General features: G+C 47.2%; 2 protein-coding genes across 6 annotated transcripts in view; one reads left to right on the top strand and one right to left on the bottom strand.

The window, feature by feature from the left end:
• Positions 1-11,739, bottom strand: part of sesn1 (sestrin 1) — a 29,470-nt gene extending 17,731 nt beyond the window's left edge. Inside the window, exons 1-2 of the mRNA XM_057017792.1 lie at positions 11,600-11,739; positions 10,523-10,842 (exon numbers count right to left, since the gene is read on the bottom strand). Coding sequence (XP_056873772.1) covers positions 10,523-10,801 — 279 coding nt within the window. The 5' untranslated portion in view covers positions 10,802-10,842; positions 11,600-11,739. The remainder of the gene's footprint in view (positions 1-10,522; positions 10,843-11,599) is intronic.
• Positions 11,740-13,032: 1,293 nt separating this feature from the next.
• Positions 13,033-16,357, top strand: cep57l1 (centrosomal protein 57, like 1). Of its 5 annotated transcripts, XM_057017802.1 has the most exons (11): positions 13,292-13,481; positions 13,785-13,932; positions 14,026-14,199; positions 14,292-14,413; positions 14,552-14,665; positions 14,738-14,815; positions 14,902-14,988; positions 15,079-15,153; positions 15,240-15,496; positions 15,566-15,710; positions 15,887-16,357. In XM_057017802.1, the coding sequence occupies exons 1-11, from the start codon at positions 13,461-13,463 to the stop codon at positions 16,085-16,087; spliced, it is 1,422 nt and encodes a 473-aa protein (XP_056873782.1). In that variant the 5' UTR covers positions 13,292-13,460; the 3' UTR covers positions 16,088-16,357. The 5 variants fall into 5 exon arrangements, with proteins under 5 accessions (XP_056873784.1, XP_056873785.1, XP_056873781.1 ...); XM_057017804.1 differs by lacking the exon at positions 13,292-13,481 and adding an exon at positions 13,033-13,056 and having other exon boundaries at positions 14,902-15,153; XM_057017805.1 differs by lacking the exon at positions 13,292-13,481 and adding an exon at positions 13,141-13,161 and having other exon boundaries at positions 14,902-15,153.
• The last annotated feature ends 854 nt before the right edge of the window (positions 16,358-17,211 follow it).

The following is a 17,211-nucleotide window of genomic DNA, read 5'->3' as shown; positions in this document are numbered from 1 at the left end:
TAAATGATCAATCACACCCACAGACCTCAAATTAATCTAAACCACTTTTTTAAAAAGAAGCATTTGTCTCTGGGTACGTTTAATTTGGTCCATTTTCTGGGCCCGGTGCTGACTCACCCCTGCCCCTGTCAGGCCTACGTGACGCGGGTCTGCACATTTCACAGGAGCATGTGACGCTCCAGATTTAGGAGTAGCTCTCCGGGTCGTTTACACGCATGTGCAGCTCATTGGGCAACTCTGACCTGTGTGTCCCACACTGGCAGGTCCGGTAACCTTTGAACTCTGGAACAGGAAGCTTCACTGACATTTAATCCAACACTTTAGGCTTAAATTAGAGAATCTCGTGGCTTTTTGTGTGTGTGTCCAGCAGGAGTGGTGACGACTGTGATTTAATGAGATGGGACACGCAGGACTATTTATTTGTTTGAATCTCGCCGTCGTGAGCATGACCGCAAACGGGAATTACACAATATCCAAGGACGTGTCTGAGCAACACACTCCGAGTGACAAGCAGCTGAACAAAAGTAACCCAGGAAAGACGCGACTGACGTTGGTCCTGGATGTTTTAATGTTAAATTTGTCATCTAAAAAATGTCTTATTCGTGTAATATTTGGTATTTACATGGATCTATGATCGATAGCCACAAGTATAGTGGTTTTATTTGAGAACCGGTGGCACATTCCCCCGTATAAATGAAGATTCCCACTTCCGAGTGACACAAAACAGTCGGAGTTTCAAATCCACTAACGAGATTATTGTTGATTAACTCACAAAAGGGTGATAAAATCCTGCCGGCTCTCTTTTCAGCTGCCAAAAATCAAACACTGCCGACTCAAATCAGGAGTGAAAAAGAAAGGAGGGGATTTGCTGTAACGATAGTTGTAATTATGGTGAGCTGAGTGCACAGAATGTGCTGCTTGCTGCGGCTTTTCTGCATCCTCATTTTGTGGGAGAGGATTTACCACGTGAAGAACAATTTCCAGGCCTTTGTCGGCAAAACTAACACAATACGGCGTAAACAAGGAGTGAAGCAATGGCAGCAGAGGCAACATTACAGTCCAGATTTTGTTGTTCTTTACATGTGACACACTCCAGAACCAGGCCGGACACGTGATCAGCTTTAATTTCTCTTTTTATTAAAACAACAAACAGACCATAAAGCCATTTGTTGTTGAATATTGTAAATTATGGCTAATTTTTGACTGTACCACCGACGAGCACACAAACACGCCGTCCCCCAGATGACTTGCACGTCCAAATCTATTAGAGCCTCGCACCGCAGCTCAATCATCAGCAGCCTATTTGTTTCAAATGTCAGCATGTTCTTCTATTTTCTGTCAACCCTCTCTCTGTTTGTGCAGCGTGAAGGTGAATAAGGAAAGCTGTGTTCTGGCGGCCTGAACGTCAACAAACCGGCCGATTCGAGAAAAACATCAGCTCGAAGGAGGCAAGACAAACAAACATGTCAGGGCTAAAGAAGCGCGGCGGCGGCGGCGAGCAAGGAAGGCCCAGAGATACATAAACATGCATCCTGTAGTGGATCCGAAACAATTCTCCCTCGACCCTGGTCACATGACTGCGTGCTTCATGGTCGGCACAAACCCCCGGAGCCCGAAAAACCTGCTGCGATCAGTCCATCGATAAAAACCGGTTGGAAGCCTGAACCTCCGAAAGCGATGCGTGGCCCTCTTGAGGCACGCCAACGATATGTCGCAGGTTTGCGTTAACTACCGGACGCTGTTATGTCAAATGCAAAGAGCCACAAGCGAGCGAGCGAGCGAGCTGCCCTTCAGAGTAAACAAGCTCCACGGCCGCGTGTGGAGGCAGGTTTGGCCACAGAAACATATCTGCTAAGATTTCCAGAGATAAAGATGTTTGCTTCGGGCACAGGAGCGAGCTCTCTGGGAGGGGTAGCTAGCTCCTGTACGATGCAAGTAAACATCCCCTTTTCCTAGAAGGTCTAGAACAAGCTCCAGTAACAGTATGTACACATCCCTTCCTTCCAAATGTGCTCCATTCAGCTTCCGTACAATCAAATACTCCACCCACCCCACCAAAACTCCTTTGCAATCAGACCCCAACCTCAGCAGCACCTTCCTCTAACCCACACACACACACACACACACACACTTCTGGCTGCACAACAGATTCTAGAGGTGTGTCCCTTCTCAGCCAATCGCAGCCCTCCCCAGCCTCGCAGCTGGGCCAATGGCCAATCAGCCGCCTCTGCTTCTGTTAACGGCGGTTGTTGTTTTGCAACACTAATTTTTTTCCCCCCCGTCTCTCGTTCTGTCGCGGTGATGGATGGAAGGAACAAGAAGCAGGTCCGGCCAGGCATCAATGAGCTTTGTGCGCCCAAAACATTTAGGTGGAGGGTTAATTTGGACACACACACACACACACAGACACACACACACACAGACACACACACACACACACACACACAGACACACACACACACACACACACAGGAACGTTCACATGCTGTTTATCTCTATCTGTGCCGCTCCCTCACTCTCCCTCCCTATGAGACACACAGACCACACTTTGTTTCCTGCGCATAAACATCGTTCGCCTCCCTCCCCCCACACACGGCCCACAGTTTCTGGATATAACTGGTCAGAAAGTGCGAAGAACTCTCAAAAGGAAGCAGTGCAAAAGGGGCACCTGCCAAACCAGCCGACAAACGGCGATTATTTCACGTCAGCACGAATGTGCAGCGATTAACAGCAGTAGAAAGGCAGATTAGGGTTTTTTACCCATGCTGGCAGCAGCCTGCAGGCCTAAAGTTCCAGTAATCTGCAGGAGAACATTCGCGGGCTTGTTTTCTTCACTCTCCCCTTTCTCTCATCATTTATGCAAGAGGGGCTGAGGGTCCAGCATAATCAGTGTTGTTTTTGGAACAACATGGCACCAATCTCCACAACCTCTTTGGGGATTTTCCACATGGACAGACGTCTCCACCCGCCTAATTTCGGAGCCATCCAGACACTTGTGGTATTTCACAGAAGACCCCTGGTTCAACAACACCCAGAGAGCTTTTGACTGCCCCTGCCCGCTGACCCACATGTCCATATGAGGGACGGGCCAGCAGACGGCAGCCACGCAGAAACAAGCGTAAATCACATTAGGCGTAACGTAATCAGAGGGAATTTCATTCTGGCTCATTTTTTTGCTGGAACGCTGGTTTTTTTTCTTTTTTGCGGCCTGTTATTTAGCTGATTATGACCAAAGAAACAAGTCAACACAGAGAAGAGTTTCCTGTTGCTGTTGTCCAACAGGTTATGGGTGCTCTGCTCCAGCATCAGACCCTTATGACGACCACCGCAGCTGCTTGTAATTTGAACCTGCTCTCTGGCTGGGGCACGGTCATGGTAAATGCCTTACATAATGATTTATCTGACATTCCAGTCCGCTCTGGGTCCTGTAAAAATGAGTGTCGATGGTCTCCGCCTTCCACGCCGACACGGAGTGACCATAGAGGAGTTAATGGAGCCTTGATGCTCCCCTGAGTGGGCGCCGTTGAGTGGAGCCGCTGTCTGGTGGAGCTGGCGAGGGCCGTCTGGAAGCATCCGTTCAAGAGCCGGCAGAATCATTCTCTCCGTGAGATCAGGCTTGGACGCTTGAGACGGGTGATATCAGAGGAACTTTAACAGATTCGCCAGGATGCTCTTTCAACTTTAAAAAAAAAAAAACAGGCAGGGAACAAAAACAAAAAGAGCTGAGTGTGTGACCTAAGGCTACTGGACCGTCGCCAAGCTTTACACGCCTGGAGGGCCTCTGAGTGTTTACTATAGCGCGGTCGGAAATGTACAGAAAGACACGCCAGGTGTGGCAACCTGCCAGCGCAACTATTCAGCCACTAAAGAGAGACGTTGTTTTTGTGGCCCGACTCCTCATCGATCTCAGCGGCCTCGAGGCTCCTGTTGCGCTGGAGTTCTGTCAGGCCTCTGCTGCTCCACTGCTCCACGAAAACTATTTGAAAGGGAAAAAAAAGGAGCCCAGAATTCCCCCACAACAGCCTTGTTTTTCCATCAGCGTATCAGTTCTGCGTATTCTTTGCCCTGCATACTTTTGTCTCTCTCTCATCCACCCAGATCGTTGCGATCGACTTTCCTTCCAGCAATCATTCATCGTCGACCGCATTCATCAAAGATTAAATTGTTTCCAAACACTTGTACGCGTTCAGATCTCCGTCGAATATGACCTTTGGCCTCCAGAGATTAGGCCCGGTGCTTTCAACCAGGAGCTGGTTTTTATCTTTTAATCACTATTAGTGGGGACCGCGGTACAATCTCCTGAAGCCTGATTGTTTAAAGGCTTTGTGTTCTGCTTGATGCATTATTTTATGTACAGGAAGTAGGAGAGAATGTCCAAAATACCCGACTTTTGCCTCCCGTCGGTTGTATCAAGTACGAGCATTTGCCGCGCAGGTCGGGGGGGCACAACTACAGCATAACCCCGGTGTGCCGAGCAGTGGATGACAACACGTAAAAGGAGTGTGACTGTACACTCACAACGCACCTTTGGGTGTCAAACAAGGCTCAACGCCAGTAACGGCTGGTTGGGTAAATAAGGGAACAGTGAAAGGCGATCCGTCATGAACGCTGCGTCCGCAACTTTAACCTGTGACTTGCAGGAAAAAAACAAGATAAGATGTTTAACTGTTAAGTTGGGCCAAAAGCAAGTAAACACACTGTTCTCTAGCTCCTCAGCACGACAGCAACCAGACACCATGCGTGGACGAATGCACAAATAACAACAGGTTGCATCACAACACGTCAGCACCGCCCTGTCAGTTTGGACCCAACTAAAAATAGACTCTAACCCCCCCCCCCCCCACCAACACACTTTGTCCTGCCTATATTTGTCTACATGTGTCTGTATGTGTATTTGCATCAGCTTAAGCAAAAAAAAAAAAAAAAAAAAAAAAGGAGGATGAGCGAAGCGGCTACAGTATGTGTCAATTTCACTCGCTACAGCCGCTCACATGCCGCAGTCTAAAAGGAGCCTCACGTGTCAGAGAGGAAATGCTGATGTTCCCCTTTTTTTTTTGTTCAACAGTTCAACAGTTTTAAAGTTCATGACTGAATAAAGAACGGAAACTTCAGCGGGCGGTTGCTGTTTACGGCCCTAGCGCTCGGGCACTCGGGCTGCATGTTCTGACAGTGGTGGAGGAAAGACAGTTAGCCTACATTATGTTGTCATTCATCACACACAGCAGATTATTATCTGCCAGCTTCTTTAACGACATTTAATGTGAGTAGTAAACATTTGCTTTACTGGCTTGTTTTTCTGGAGTCAGATGATTCCTGCACGAGCTCAGCCGGTTCAATAGGCACCGTGACTTTTTTGCACTTTAACAGGCCTGTTATACAACGATGAGAAGGCAAGTTGGTGGACAGGCACAGCAGACAACCTCCCTACAGCTGACAGCAGCGACTCTCATCCTCTTCTTTAAATTAGCAACATTTAGCTTAAAAGGCAACTCAATGTAAATAAAAAAACAGTGTGGATTTGACAAGAAGGTGTATATGATGGAGTATGTTTTCCTGGACCAAAACAGACACTTTCTCTAAACACACACACACACACACACACACACACTCAGGAGCTGAGGGTCAGAGGTGAAGGACTGTGGGAACGAGGAGGTCTCGTCCTTTGAAAGCGGTCCGTGTCCTGACAAACTGACCAGTAACATAAACAGGCGCGCATACATCAGCCTGGGACAATACCGCTGAGATGAGAGCACAATACCCTCGGCAGCTCCGCACTGGGCCCAAAAACAATGCGACACATGCTGAAATAACAGCGCGGCCGGGCCAAAGCCGACACGCTGGGAGAAGCTGGTGGAAAAACCAGCCGGTTGGGAGCACAAACCATGATTGATTGGGTGCTGACGGAGCTAAGTTCACGTCTCGGAATGTGGGGTCTTTTAGTCCCGAAGGATCAGGGACACTCACAGCTGTTGAGACCACAGATATTAAGCATGCAGGTACACAAATTTAAAGAAAGCACCTATATGAGCATGCTTTCATGATTCTAATTAGTGTCAGGCGGACCGTGTGCTTTTAACTCTTGATAAATTAGAAATAGGGGATATTGGGACAACTTTGTAAGCAGCTTCTACTGAACAATGGCATCTGTTTACAGGGACTAGCACTGAGCTGTATTTTATTAGTGACATGATCCATCCTGATCCGAGGAAGAACAAACGTCCATGATATTCTGCTGTTGATCCTCTGTGGTTGTGCGCCCTAATGGGGGCTACCCTCAGACCTTAGTCTGGAGTGCAACCTGGACTATTCCTGATCCGTGACCTGATCCACAGATGCTTCCATATTCAGAGCGCTCATGCTCACTGCTAAAGACATGTAAACACATACACAGACCAACACAGAAATACACAGAAAAAGACTCTTGCTCTCTCTCAAACACACACACGCACACACAAACACACACACACACACACATTGAACGCCCAGTGACCTGGACAAAGGGGGAAAATAAAACCACTGAAACCATTGCAAGCAGTTGGGCCCATCGCATGGAAAATTCCCATCAAGCGTTTTGAGCAGAAACAGGCTGGTGCAGAGCGCCCCCGTGTGTTCAAGCATGAGGACGACAGCTGCCTCGACCCCAGCTATAAAACCAACCAAGCAGACCAAAGAAGTGTTGGAGGATGAAAGGCGCACATTGAGTTTCTGCAAACAACAGATTCAGCAGAGGAGAGGCGTCATCAACACTCAACCGTCAGAAAAGGAGGGTTCAACACTACCCTGTGGGAGATGGGAGATGGGGGGGGCGCTAAAAATAGAAGCTGAAGGAGCAGCCAAAGACTGGGCTTTATGAATAATTTCTTAAATCTGATTCCATATGCAGGATATAAATATCACATTATGGCAACGGCGGCTTACCCGCGGGCGACATATAGACGTTTGCATTTTTCACACGCGTGAACATCAGAGAATTTGCTATTCCCCCCCCACCCCCCCCCGTTCCAGCACTTCATCCCCCACTTCCACTGCAGCAGTCTCGGGGTGTGTGGGTGAGCCAGGCCGCGTCCTGCACGTGTGCTCAACCAGAAGGGCCATATGTAGGTTACAGGAAATACGGCCAAATTATGAGTGCACGAGGAAACCTGTAATCTGTCCGGGACTTTATTCTGATTAAGAGCGATATAAAAGCATGTTGACTTTGGATGTGGACCAAATTATTTGGGGGTTAATCCAGATGGGGCTCAGACTCACACACTCGGGGTGCTAGTAGTTTTCCACTGACGGCTGCTGGATGGACGCCGATCTAATGGTTCTAATCGCTTTTTTCCACATTTTCATCTCTCCTGTGTGTAAATGATGAAGTCAGTCACCCTTGGCTGCATTCGCACCATGTTTTCTAACATTCTCAGTCTACCCCCCCCCCCACACACACACACACACACACGATCCTCCCCCGTGTCCTTCTGTTCAATGCTAGAACGCCATAGCCAGAAATAATTGTGGAACGGGACAGCAAAGATGTCAACCAACCACCACTGCTCCTCATGCCACTGGTGCCATGGTGACCGCTTGGGCTCTGCAAAAAGCCTGCGCCCAGTGTTGGCCCATCTACCCCCCCCCACCCCCAGACAAAGCAGCTTTCTTATGTTTAGCTGAACAACCATCACAGTGAAGAGTGAGGAACAGTTTTAGAGTCTCCTCAAAGCTCCCACAATGGTGAAAACGCAGAAAATAGTGATTTCTAAATCTTTTATTCAGGCTTAAAATGGGATTGATGGTGACCTAGTTGCACACTTCCACATGCTGCCCCCCCCCAGTCTTCACCAGTCTGCACCCAGCAGCATGAAAGGTGGGGGAACGTCTGAATGCGTGTTGTGGGATCAACCTAAAAATCAGTTACACAAATGTTGTGTTTCCCTGTGGAGCTAGAACAGGACAGACGCTCATGTGTGCTCAACTCCACATTTATATAAGAAAATCAAACGGCTTCGGCTGCATCTGTGATATTTATGACCCACAATCACCACAAACATGCTTTATTTTTCGACGATGGGGCCCCCGAAAGGTAACTGCGACATAAAGCCGAGTGGCACAGTCTCACCCCGACTCCCACCAGCCCCGTCCCATCACTGTCCCCAGCTGGCTAACAGCTGTAAACCCACAGCTTTATTCCTCTACCACCTCCACCATGGACGGCTGTACTGTTACTGTGCCAAAGGTCACCCGCTTGCCTGCTGAGGCGGCGGCACCCCCCCCCCATCCCCACCCCCACCCCCACCCCTTGATGTGCAGTTTGTCTGACCTGGTTCAAGTGCATATCGCCCATAATCCAGCTGTTTTGCACAGATCTCGCTCCAGAAGTGCCAACTGTGTTTGCCGTGGGAGCGTTGCAGCCCGGAGGAGGCCGAAGGTCTGCACACAAACATGCAGCCACGTGCGGCGCGCTCACGAGCACGCCAACAGAAGCGTGCACGACGTCCGCAGCTGTGATGGTGCGCAGAGAAACTCACCAGCTCTCGCGACTGAATCAGGTGACAGGTGAAAGGGCGCTTGGTTTCTGACTCCTGAGAAAAGGCCCGCCTTCGAAACCTTGGGAATTTATGCCAAAATCCAAGTTTGGAAAACCACAGAGAGCCGGGGCAAGCGAATTGTAAGATTTATCTCACAGGATGAAAAAAATAAATTAAAATTTCTCAGCTCGAGTCAAAAGATAACAGGAGAGGCCAAGCTGGTGCTACGCAAGTGCACACAAAGGCTTATCTGTAGTCCAACAGGAACATTTGGACTGCGCGGTGAATTCCACTATAGCTGCAACCACATTTATGTCATCTTTGAGTTCCATTACAGAGCAGCAGAAGTGAATGGGGCCCAAACGGGCTGGATCACCAGACTTCACGCCCGCTCTTTATTACATCACCTCTGTCCACAGGAGGGTAACCTCCCCCCGGAATCTGCGCGGCCTTGCGTCACGAGAACGGGTCGATCTTTTCAAGAAACACTAGAAGGCCAGAACAAAGGGGAGATTACATAACACGGAGACCCCCCCCCCCCCCCCCCCCCCCCACCTTCTAGTGGACTCCTTTCATGCAGCGCGGGAACATGGTGACCAAAGAGAGACGGCGCTGATCCAGTCTGCCTTTTCATACACTACCAAAAAACACCACTGTCTATGAATTTCGGCTGCTATTTACTCCCATGCGGACAATAAATAAATAAAGTTCAGCAGGGGGAAAAACCCACGTTATCAAGGCCCAGAGAGAGCCAGTGATAGCGTACAGTGTTATAACTGTCAACTACCACGTAAACCTGCCTGGGGGAGTTTTTGACCCTTGCACATGCACCTATGAAAACCCTTATGCAACCCAAGCCTATTGAAGCCCGACCCCTGCCTGTCCCATAGAACCACATTTCTGACCACAACCCTGTGACCTCTGACCCCCGGACGCAACAGACCCGTGGCGAGAAAGTGCTGCAGACGCTGGAGCCGAAGGGTTATTTCTGGCACTCAGCTCGCATATTTACAAGGTGCCGTTTAAGAAAGGCTAGGAGAGATTGTCCCATAATAATGTACGGCCTAGTTAGACAACGCCGTTTGGCTTTAAAGACCATAAGCTGCTGCGAGACACCAGGAATTAATGTACCAGACACAAATTGTGACAAAATCTAAAACTGCGTCTTTAAATGCCAGGTTGGGACTGTGAAACTCCAGACATGAGGGCATTACAACAGTATTTAGGCCTTCATCATCAGAGCGGGGGGGGTGTCACGAGGAACGGACTGTCTGTGGTTTCAAAGATTTTGTCTTAAATCGGCAGATCAGTGAGAATTAGAGGTCTGTCTGAGCCACAAACCTCTCCGCCTCTGCCCCCCCCTTTATCCCTGACAGTGTTAGAAAGGTGTGTGTGTGTGTGTTGTGTCAGTAGTCTTTAACCGTGGGACCAGGATGACATGAGCCGCTACACTGGGCTCATAAATGCGCCCTTTGGCGAGCTCATACAGATGCAGCTTAGCATAATTCAAAAATACCAGACGGCGTGCACTGTGGCGCACAGCTAAATCCACAAAGCAGCTTTCTCCCTCTCTCATGTCCTTCTACCAGATAACTTCATCTCCCCAAAACACATCCGGCAACAGGAATGAATGAGTCCATCTCCTCTGGGGGGCATCAACAGGTAGGAGCATTAGCTCTACTTATTCTACAACCTAGTAACAGGAAAGGCACCTAACATCACGATGTGATATTTTCTGATAGCATTTTACTGAACATAAGTTATTCAATACCAGAAAATACGGTATGTTGTTGAGCTTCTTTGCGTCCCGGATGCTAGTTTTTGCAGCAATGAAGGGCTACTTGTCTCCACCTCAACCACAATGTTTTCAGTGCTTATGAGGAGGTGAGGAGAGGAGCAGATGGCTGCAGAACAATACCAGAAGTATTAGTGTTTGAACACAGCCCGGCAGAGCTTAACACACACGGAATAACAAGCCAGCGGCTCCATCATTGACCATGTGACTCTCCTACCTGGGCTGCTCGCAGAAGCTGACCGCTTAGAGCCCGGACATCTTCGAAAGGACACCGTTTAGAGAGCATGAGGAGATGAGCCAGGATTGCATTCAGGTCGCTGTTGGGGGGGCTTCCGACGGCAGAGGGTGACAAGGCTCCCGGTGGCATCGGCTTGATGGCCTCTATTTTCTTCATGACCACCTGCTGTATGTTCTCCATGGTTTCAATTCTAGAGGTGGCGTCTCGGCTGGACAGTCCGTCCCATCTCCCCACGGACTCTTGCTCCTGCACTTCCATATTTTGGCGTAGGACGAACACTTCAGCTGTCTTACTGCAGGCTACATAATGAAATGATAAGTGGAATGGATGATTGTCACGCTACCATGAAAATAATGCTTGAAAGCTTTTATAACTCATTCTGGAGGCATGAAAATAACCTTACCATCATCACTTTTAACCCGAAAGATCAGCAGGTGAGTTTACCGAGGACCTTGCATCAGTGAAAGAGTTTGGGTTGTATTTTTTTTTTTAAAAATAAGTAAACCAGTAACGTGCTTATCTGGTAAATCTGACTGATCCGTGAGATAAGATAAGGATCCTTTTATTGTCACGGAGGAAAGCTAAAACTGCCAGTCACAAATACCTCCAGGATTACTTCCAAATATACATGTCAAATATTAACCGGTAATCATCGGGTTCTGACAAGAATATGTTTTAAATCTTTTCAGGATCTGGCCCCACTAATAAATATTCAACTCAACTGACAATAATGGGGTCTCGATTGTTCACAAATGAATCGGGATACAAGCAAGAATGCATTGCAAATAGTTTTCTTTTCCTCCTAACATGTCATACTTTAGCCGTTATTTTATTTTTTAAAAACAACAGCTATAGCTTAAAATATATGAATACGCAATTGGCCAGTTGGTGGATCCATTCAATCTCCCCCTGTCGTCCTTTCGTGTCAGAGCCTTCAAGCAGCTAGTTAACAAAGACCCCAGAGAAGGAGGGGAGAACCGTGGCGAAAACAACAACCCCACAACCGAACCTTTAACTGCGGACCCAAAACAGAAAGTGTCATTCTAAAATACTCACTTTATGAACATTCTTTGGCGCGGGACTCGTGCAGGAGCGACTCCTTCTCACACCACTGGCGAGTTGTCCCGGGGTAGAAATGGTAGGAGGTTACCAGGCGAGGGTAAACGTTGATTGACAGGGCCAAATGTCCAATGGGAAGGCGGGGTGTCACCGCGTGGACCGATTGGTTGCCAAGCTCGTGAGGGGGTGGATTTATGGGAATTAAAGTCTTTTCCATCGGTCGTTGCATTGTACAGTAACAGTAAAGGACTGCATTTCCCATCATTCATCTCGTTGGCTGTAGCCCCGCCCCCACAGCTTGTTTATCAGAAAGAAGAGAAGAGAAAAATGAGGATTTCTAACCCCCTTTATTTCCGTTAGATGTCTTATATGACATCTAGTTCATGTTTACAGAAGAGGTACAAGTCTATATGAAAACAGTATGAACACATGAATTTAAGAATTATCTAAGGAAGTTCGTTTTTAAAAACAAAAGAGTAAATTATAGGCAAATTATGTAATTTTTTGTCCAGAAGGCAACATGAGCTCTATGAGCCCCACTAAACACACAAATGAGCGTTAGAGGAGTTATTTTACACTGCACACATCTGTCACTGCAGACGCGTTGCCTTTTGCTGCAGCAAGGTATTTACATAGTGTTGTACAAATGTTTACATTGAGTGATTTACCAGTTAAAGGCACTTTGCTGGAATTCTATCCAAAATTAGATTGTGCATTAAGAAACAGAGTTCCTCTTATTTTGCTTGCAAAAGGCAACGTGAGTCACCCCAACTTCCTATTTTGCTGAGCGAAGGGTTTATTTTCCAGGTGAAAACCAGTGTTCAGTAAGAAAGCTGTGGTCTCGGGGCCTCGTTTATGGGCTATTTTATATAATGTGTAATATTTGAAAAACATAATCTAACGCTCTTAGGCTTGATTGTATTCTGATGTCTATCAGTCGAGGCGGTATCCAAACAGCAGAAACAATGTAAAATATTTTAAATCTCATCAAAAACAAATGCTGGTAAAGTGTAGAATTACTCAGCGGGAGGGGGGCGAGTGCGCTTGCGGAACCTCTGTGACAAGAGCTCCAAAGAGGAGGGAAATTTAAAAAGTCCAGCGCTGCAGATCGACTCAGGCTGGTGGATCGCTGTCACATCGGCCGGGCCCGGCGCTTCCTGATGACGTCACATAAATAATACCGGACCAGGCTGATGCGGAGTTCCAAAGTTACATTTATTTTTAACGTAACATAGAATATCAGTAGTATGTCTGTTGTATGGATGTGTAGATAGGATCTGGTTTGTGAATGGATCAACAACACAAATATATCCAGCAGTTCTGGAAAGATGGATATTGTGTTATATTATGAGACAATTATAAAAGGAATCCACCAATGGCAGTTTCCGATTATACGACAAAAACTTGCGTCTATTGCAAAATAGGTTGTAACATAATCAGTTGAAAAGAACTAGGTAAGTCCTTACAACCTTCACTTGTTGGCAAATTAGGAAAGGATCAGAAATAGATCAGATGTCCGAAGATCAAGCTTTTCATCAAAGGACAATGTCACTTAAAAGGTATCCTTTCATCGAGGGGATCAACAGGCAAAATAATTCAAGTTTCATCCATCCATTTGTATGGCGTCCACAAAAAAGAGAACGGAGTCTAAAGTTACTGAATTAATCCTACTTTTAAACGGAATTCTGTCTATGACACGGCCAATCCCAACACGTGACGTCATTTGTGAGCGCGGGACCCCGCGCCGATCTGGGACCGACGCCGGAATCGCCTTTGAGTTCTTTACAACTTTCTTAAAATTCTGACCGCATTATCGAAACGATTGTTTGGGAGTGAAAAGGGTCTTCTGAGTGGTAAAATGGAGACTTATGACGCTCAGGTAAAGATGTGTATGTTCGATAGCCGTTAGCTGCCAGTTTAGCTAACGTTCTAGCTTCCTCGCTGTTTACGTTGGTTAAGCAGCTGTTTATCTCCCTTAACCAGCCTGCGTTAAAATACAGGTTTTATTTACCTGTGAGTAAATTTGGCAACTATTGTACGGGGGGGGGGGGTTAAACGATTCACCCTTGGTAATAACTACAAAAGAGGCAATATAATTTTTTTTTTAAACAGATTATTCCTCTTCATCCGTTTGATTTTAATTCTCTGCATCTTTTTTTAAATCTTTGAAAATCGTCGGTAGATTCCCGATTCGCCCTCCAAAAACAGTTACATTGGGAGCTATTACCAACCGCCTGCAAAGGTGACGCCCACGCCGGGACACCTGGATTTACCTGCACGCTCGGTCACGACGGAGCCGCAGATGCCCATAGCCACTATTAACGATGAAGGTATAACGACAAGCCTGTTTGTGGTCACAACAGCGAACTAATGGGAAGGATTTTTCCAATTCTTCCATTTGTTTCTTTTTAATTTCCGATCAGCTGTGGTCAACGCCATAAAGAACCTCCAGCGAAAAATCAGACAGATGGAGCTGGAAAACAAGGAAACGGAGACAAATTACCAACGGTTGTCCCACAACGTTACACATCATAAAGAGGGCTCATCTAGTCGATCAGTGGCCCACCAGCCAGGGCCTACTGGCAGCGCCAGGGAAGGTAAGGGACGACGGGGCTGAGGGTGGAGGCCCCACGGTTTTCTTAGATGCTTTTGCAAGATCTGTCTCTAAATGGGCTGTTTGTGTTAACAGAATATCTCTCAAAGTTGCAAATTGTGGAGGCGCGATGTAAGATCCTTGAAAAGCAGCTCAACCGCATGAGCAAGATGGTAGAAAATGGCAACAAGGAGCGAAAGGCCGTCATAGAGCAACAGGTATTTTCAAGCGAGCCAAAAGAAAGTAACTGCCTTTGCAACTCCATTTAAAATTAGACCATAAATTATAGTGATTACATATGAAGTCATTGTAGATTGTGACTGACTTATTCATTTATAATGTGTTACATCCAATAGTCTTTACTACAGAACCAGCAGCCAAGCAGCTCAGAAATCAGGACCCAGCATGAGAAGCTGGAAAAGCTTGAGACCGAGTGCTTCAATCTGAGCAGAACACAAGCGCTAGCAGAGGTGATTCAGCCCGTCGTGGTTCGTATGAACACCGAGAACAGGAGCATCGCTTCACTCCCGTGTCTTTTTCAGACAAAACTGGCCAGCTTAGAAGAGAAACTGCTGAGGGAAGAACGTGAACGTCTGCTTGTGCAGGAGAAAGCGGACCAGGTGGGTTCAGTGTGTCCTAATGTTCCCTCACGCAGTTCATTTTCCCTAAAATGGATCTCTAATAATGATGGATTGTTGCTCCACAGCTGCAGAAGGAGCTGGACACAAACCTCCAGGCATCTGCCCCAATCACAGCGGAGGAGCAAAGCACACCGAAAACAAAGCCCACCAGAGTATTTTTTATTTCCAGTACCATTATTATTATTTCACGGAGGTGGCGTTTGCTTCTCCACAAAGGTGACATCAGCTGTTTTCTCCCTCAGAAAACCCCTCTGCGCTGTCAGGGGCCTTCACCAAGTGGGCCAAAGCCCAAGAAAATGCCTTTTGTTGCCGGAAAGGTAAAAGAAGAAGAACTTTCCAAGTTGTTTGTCTTTAAAACCCGTTGGTGCTGATTGGCTGTGCCCCCCCCACCTCTCCCCGATAGTCGACCAGCCCCAGCCATTCAGTTCACGCCAACGTTCAGGGCATACTTCACATGATGAAGCACCACCAGCCCTGGCTCTGTGAGCAAGTGAGCGCCCTGCACAAATCCACAGGTGGAGTCAAGAAAAACCTCTGGAAAGAGTTTTCTTCCGCCGCTCCGAACCCCTCCGCCGAAGAGCGGAACCAAGCAGACGGGTCGCCGGGCCTGCTCTCCGACCTGCTCCTGGCTCTGCAGGACGAGCTCGGACAGATGAGTTTGTGCGTGAGCTGGGTTTCATTACAGATTAACGTGCGGCCACTTGGTAATTTAATCGATGCCGTTCTCAGCGAGCATCAGGAGTTGGTGGAAGAGATCGACGCGACCCAACGTCGCGAGGACAGGGAAGACTTGAAGTTGGAGCTGGAGAGATTGGTCACCAGGATGGAAGAAAAGGGAGCGCAGATCACAAAGCTCCGCAAGCACTGGAAGATGGTATGTTGTGAAATTCAAAGCACATTATTCCACTACACGGGTTTCAGTTGTAACGCTGTTGTGATACTTCTAGAGCGCCAGCTATTAATAGATTTGGAAATTACCTTTACGGGTCACAAGTACATTTATCACCTGACTTTGATGTGATGCAGGAAGTTTCCATTGTTTTTGCACAGTTCCAGAATTTAACGCAGGGCCAAAGAGGGCACGAGGGACCCGTTTCCAGGAATAATGCTTTTAGGCCACCTCCTTCTCCCGTGAATGTGAGGCGAAAGGGAAAAAACAGCGGGCCGATACAAAACAACCTGCGGCTTCTCAGAGAGACACACAGGTTTAGAAACAACTTAAAAGGGGATGATGTCTCCTGGGAGGCATGAGCGACTCTGCAAGACCAGGCAGGCTTTGATACTACAGCTTCCCCCAGCCTCCCCAACATTCAGATGGACTCTGGTATAGGTTTTCTAAGCCAACATATTAATGGATTAAGGAAAAGAGCTGCATTATTTAGTAGGTTCAGATCAAGATATTGTGATTTTCTATAATCGTGATATCGATAAGGTCCTTTATTGATACAGGGTGTATTCTCATCTTTGAGCTATTTCCTTTCAGTTTTAAAGATTTTAATAAAGATTATTTTGTAAAGTAAATACCCTATGGTGCCCTATTTCGTCGCCACTAGGTGGCAGTAGTGTTACAGATGTGGCATACAAACGCTTTTATGAACTGTGACGCAGATCCTTTTATAATGGTGCCGTGACATTTAGATTTCACCATCCTGAGCCTTAGAACTGAGATTTATCGAACGCTTTGTGGGCTGGTTGGACGCCTAAAATGAAAAACCACCACAAGCTTGGAAGCACTGCAGGAGGAGGAACACGATATCGTGACATCTACTTCAGTTCAAATCAGATAGTTTCAACAATGACGGCTTTTTTGCCGTCTTACTCACGGAACACGGACATTTCTGGCGTGGCTGAGGCCATCACATTTGTTCTCTTGTTTGGTCGAGTCTGTGCTGCCATATTAAATTACACAGCATGACTGGACAAAGAAAATCTGGTTAGCGGGGCATGTCAGCACCCCCTTACTCCTCATCCCCACCACCTGTGTTCTATGCTAACCTGGGAGTGCACGTTTAGCCTGGGGCTGAATTCTAAGGGCTTTATTTGTGTGTGTGTGTGTGTGTGTATCCAGCTCAAATTTTGGGTTTTTTTGGGGTGTTTTCCTTAACAGGGTGTACCGACTGGAAAAGCACCCTCTGCTTCTGGGAAACCACAACAGCCGCAGAGTAACGTCAGTGCAGAAAAGCAACACATCTCATCCAAGAATTTAGTCACACTCACATCCTGTAGAGCAACAACATTTCTGCAACGCAAGCAGATCCTCGGTGTGACCTTGGAAACTATGTCCTGTCACGCGAACACCAGGGAAACAAAGCTCTGAAAAGAGAAAACAGGACTCGTCTTAAATGTCAGGTTGTGGGTCGGTGCTGAGTGGAAAA

This window comes from Takifugu flavidus, chromosome 19 (assembly GCF_003711565.1).
Source record: "Takifugu flavidus isolate HTHZ2018 chromosome 19, ASM371156v2, whole genome shotgun sequence".
Taxonomy (NCBI): domain Eukaryota; kingdom Metazoa; phylum Chordata; class Actinopteri; order Tetraodontiformes; family Tetraodontidae; genus Takifugu; species Takifugu flavidus.
The sequence above is the reverse complement of the archived record's forward strand: the minus strand, read 5'-3'. Positions and strand labels throughout refer to the sequence as shown.

What these genes read in the sequence shown, in the direction of transcription:
- cep57l1 (XM_057017800.1), top strand. Translation starts at nt 13,461, where the DNA reads ATGGAGACTTATGACGCTCAG. An exon ending in TGGAGACTTATGACGCTCAG is followed by an intron (nt 13,482 to 13,784) that starts GTAAAGATGTGT and finishes AATCGTCGGTAG; the next exon opens with ATTCCCGATTCGCCCTCCAA. An exon ending in AGCCACTATTAACGATGAAG is followed by an intron (nt 13,933 to 14,025) that starts GTATAACGACAA and finishes ATTTCCGATCAG; the next exon opens with CTGTGGTCAACGCCATAAAG.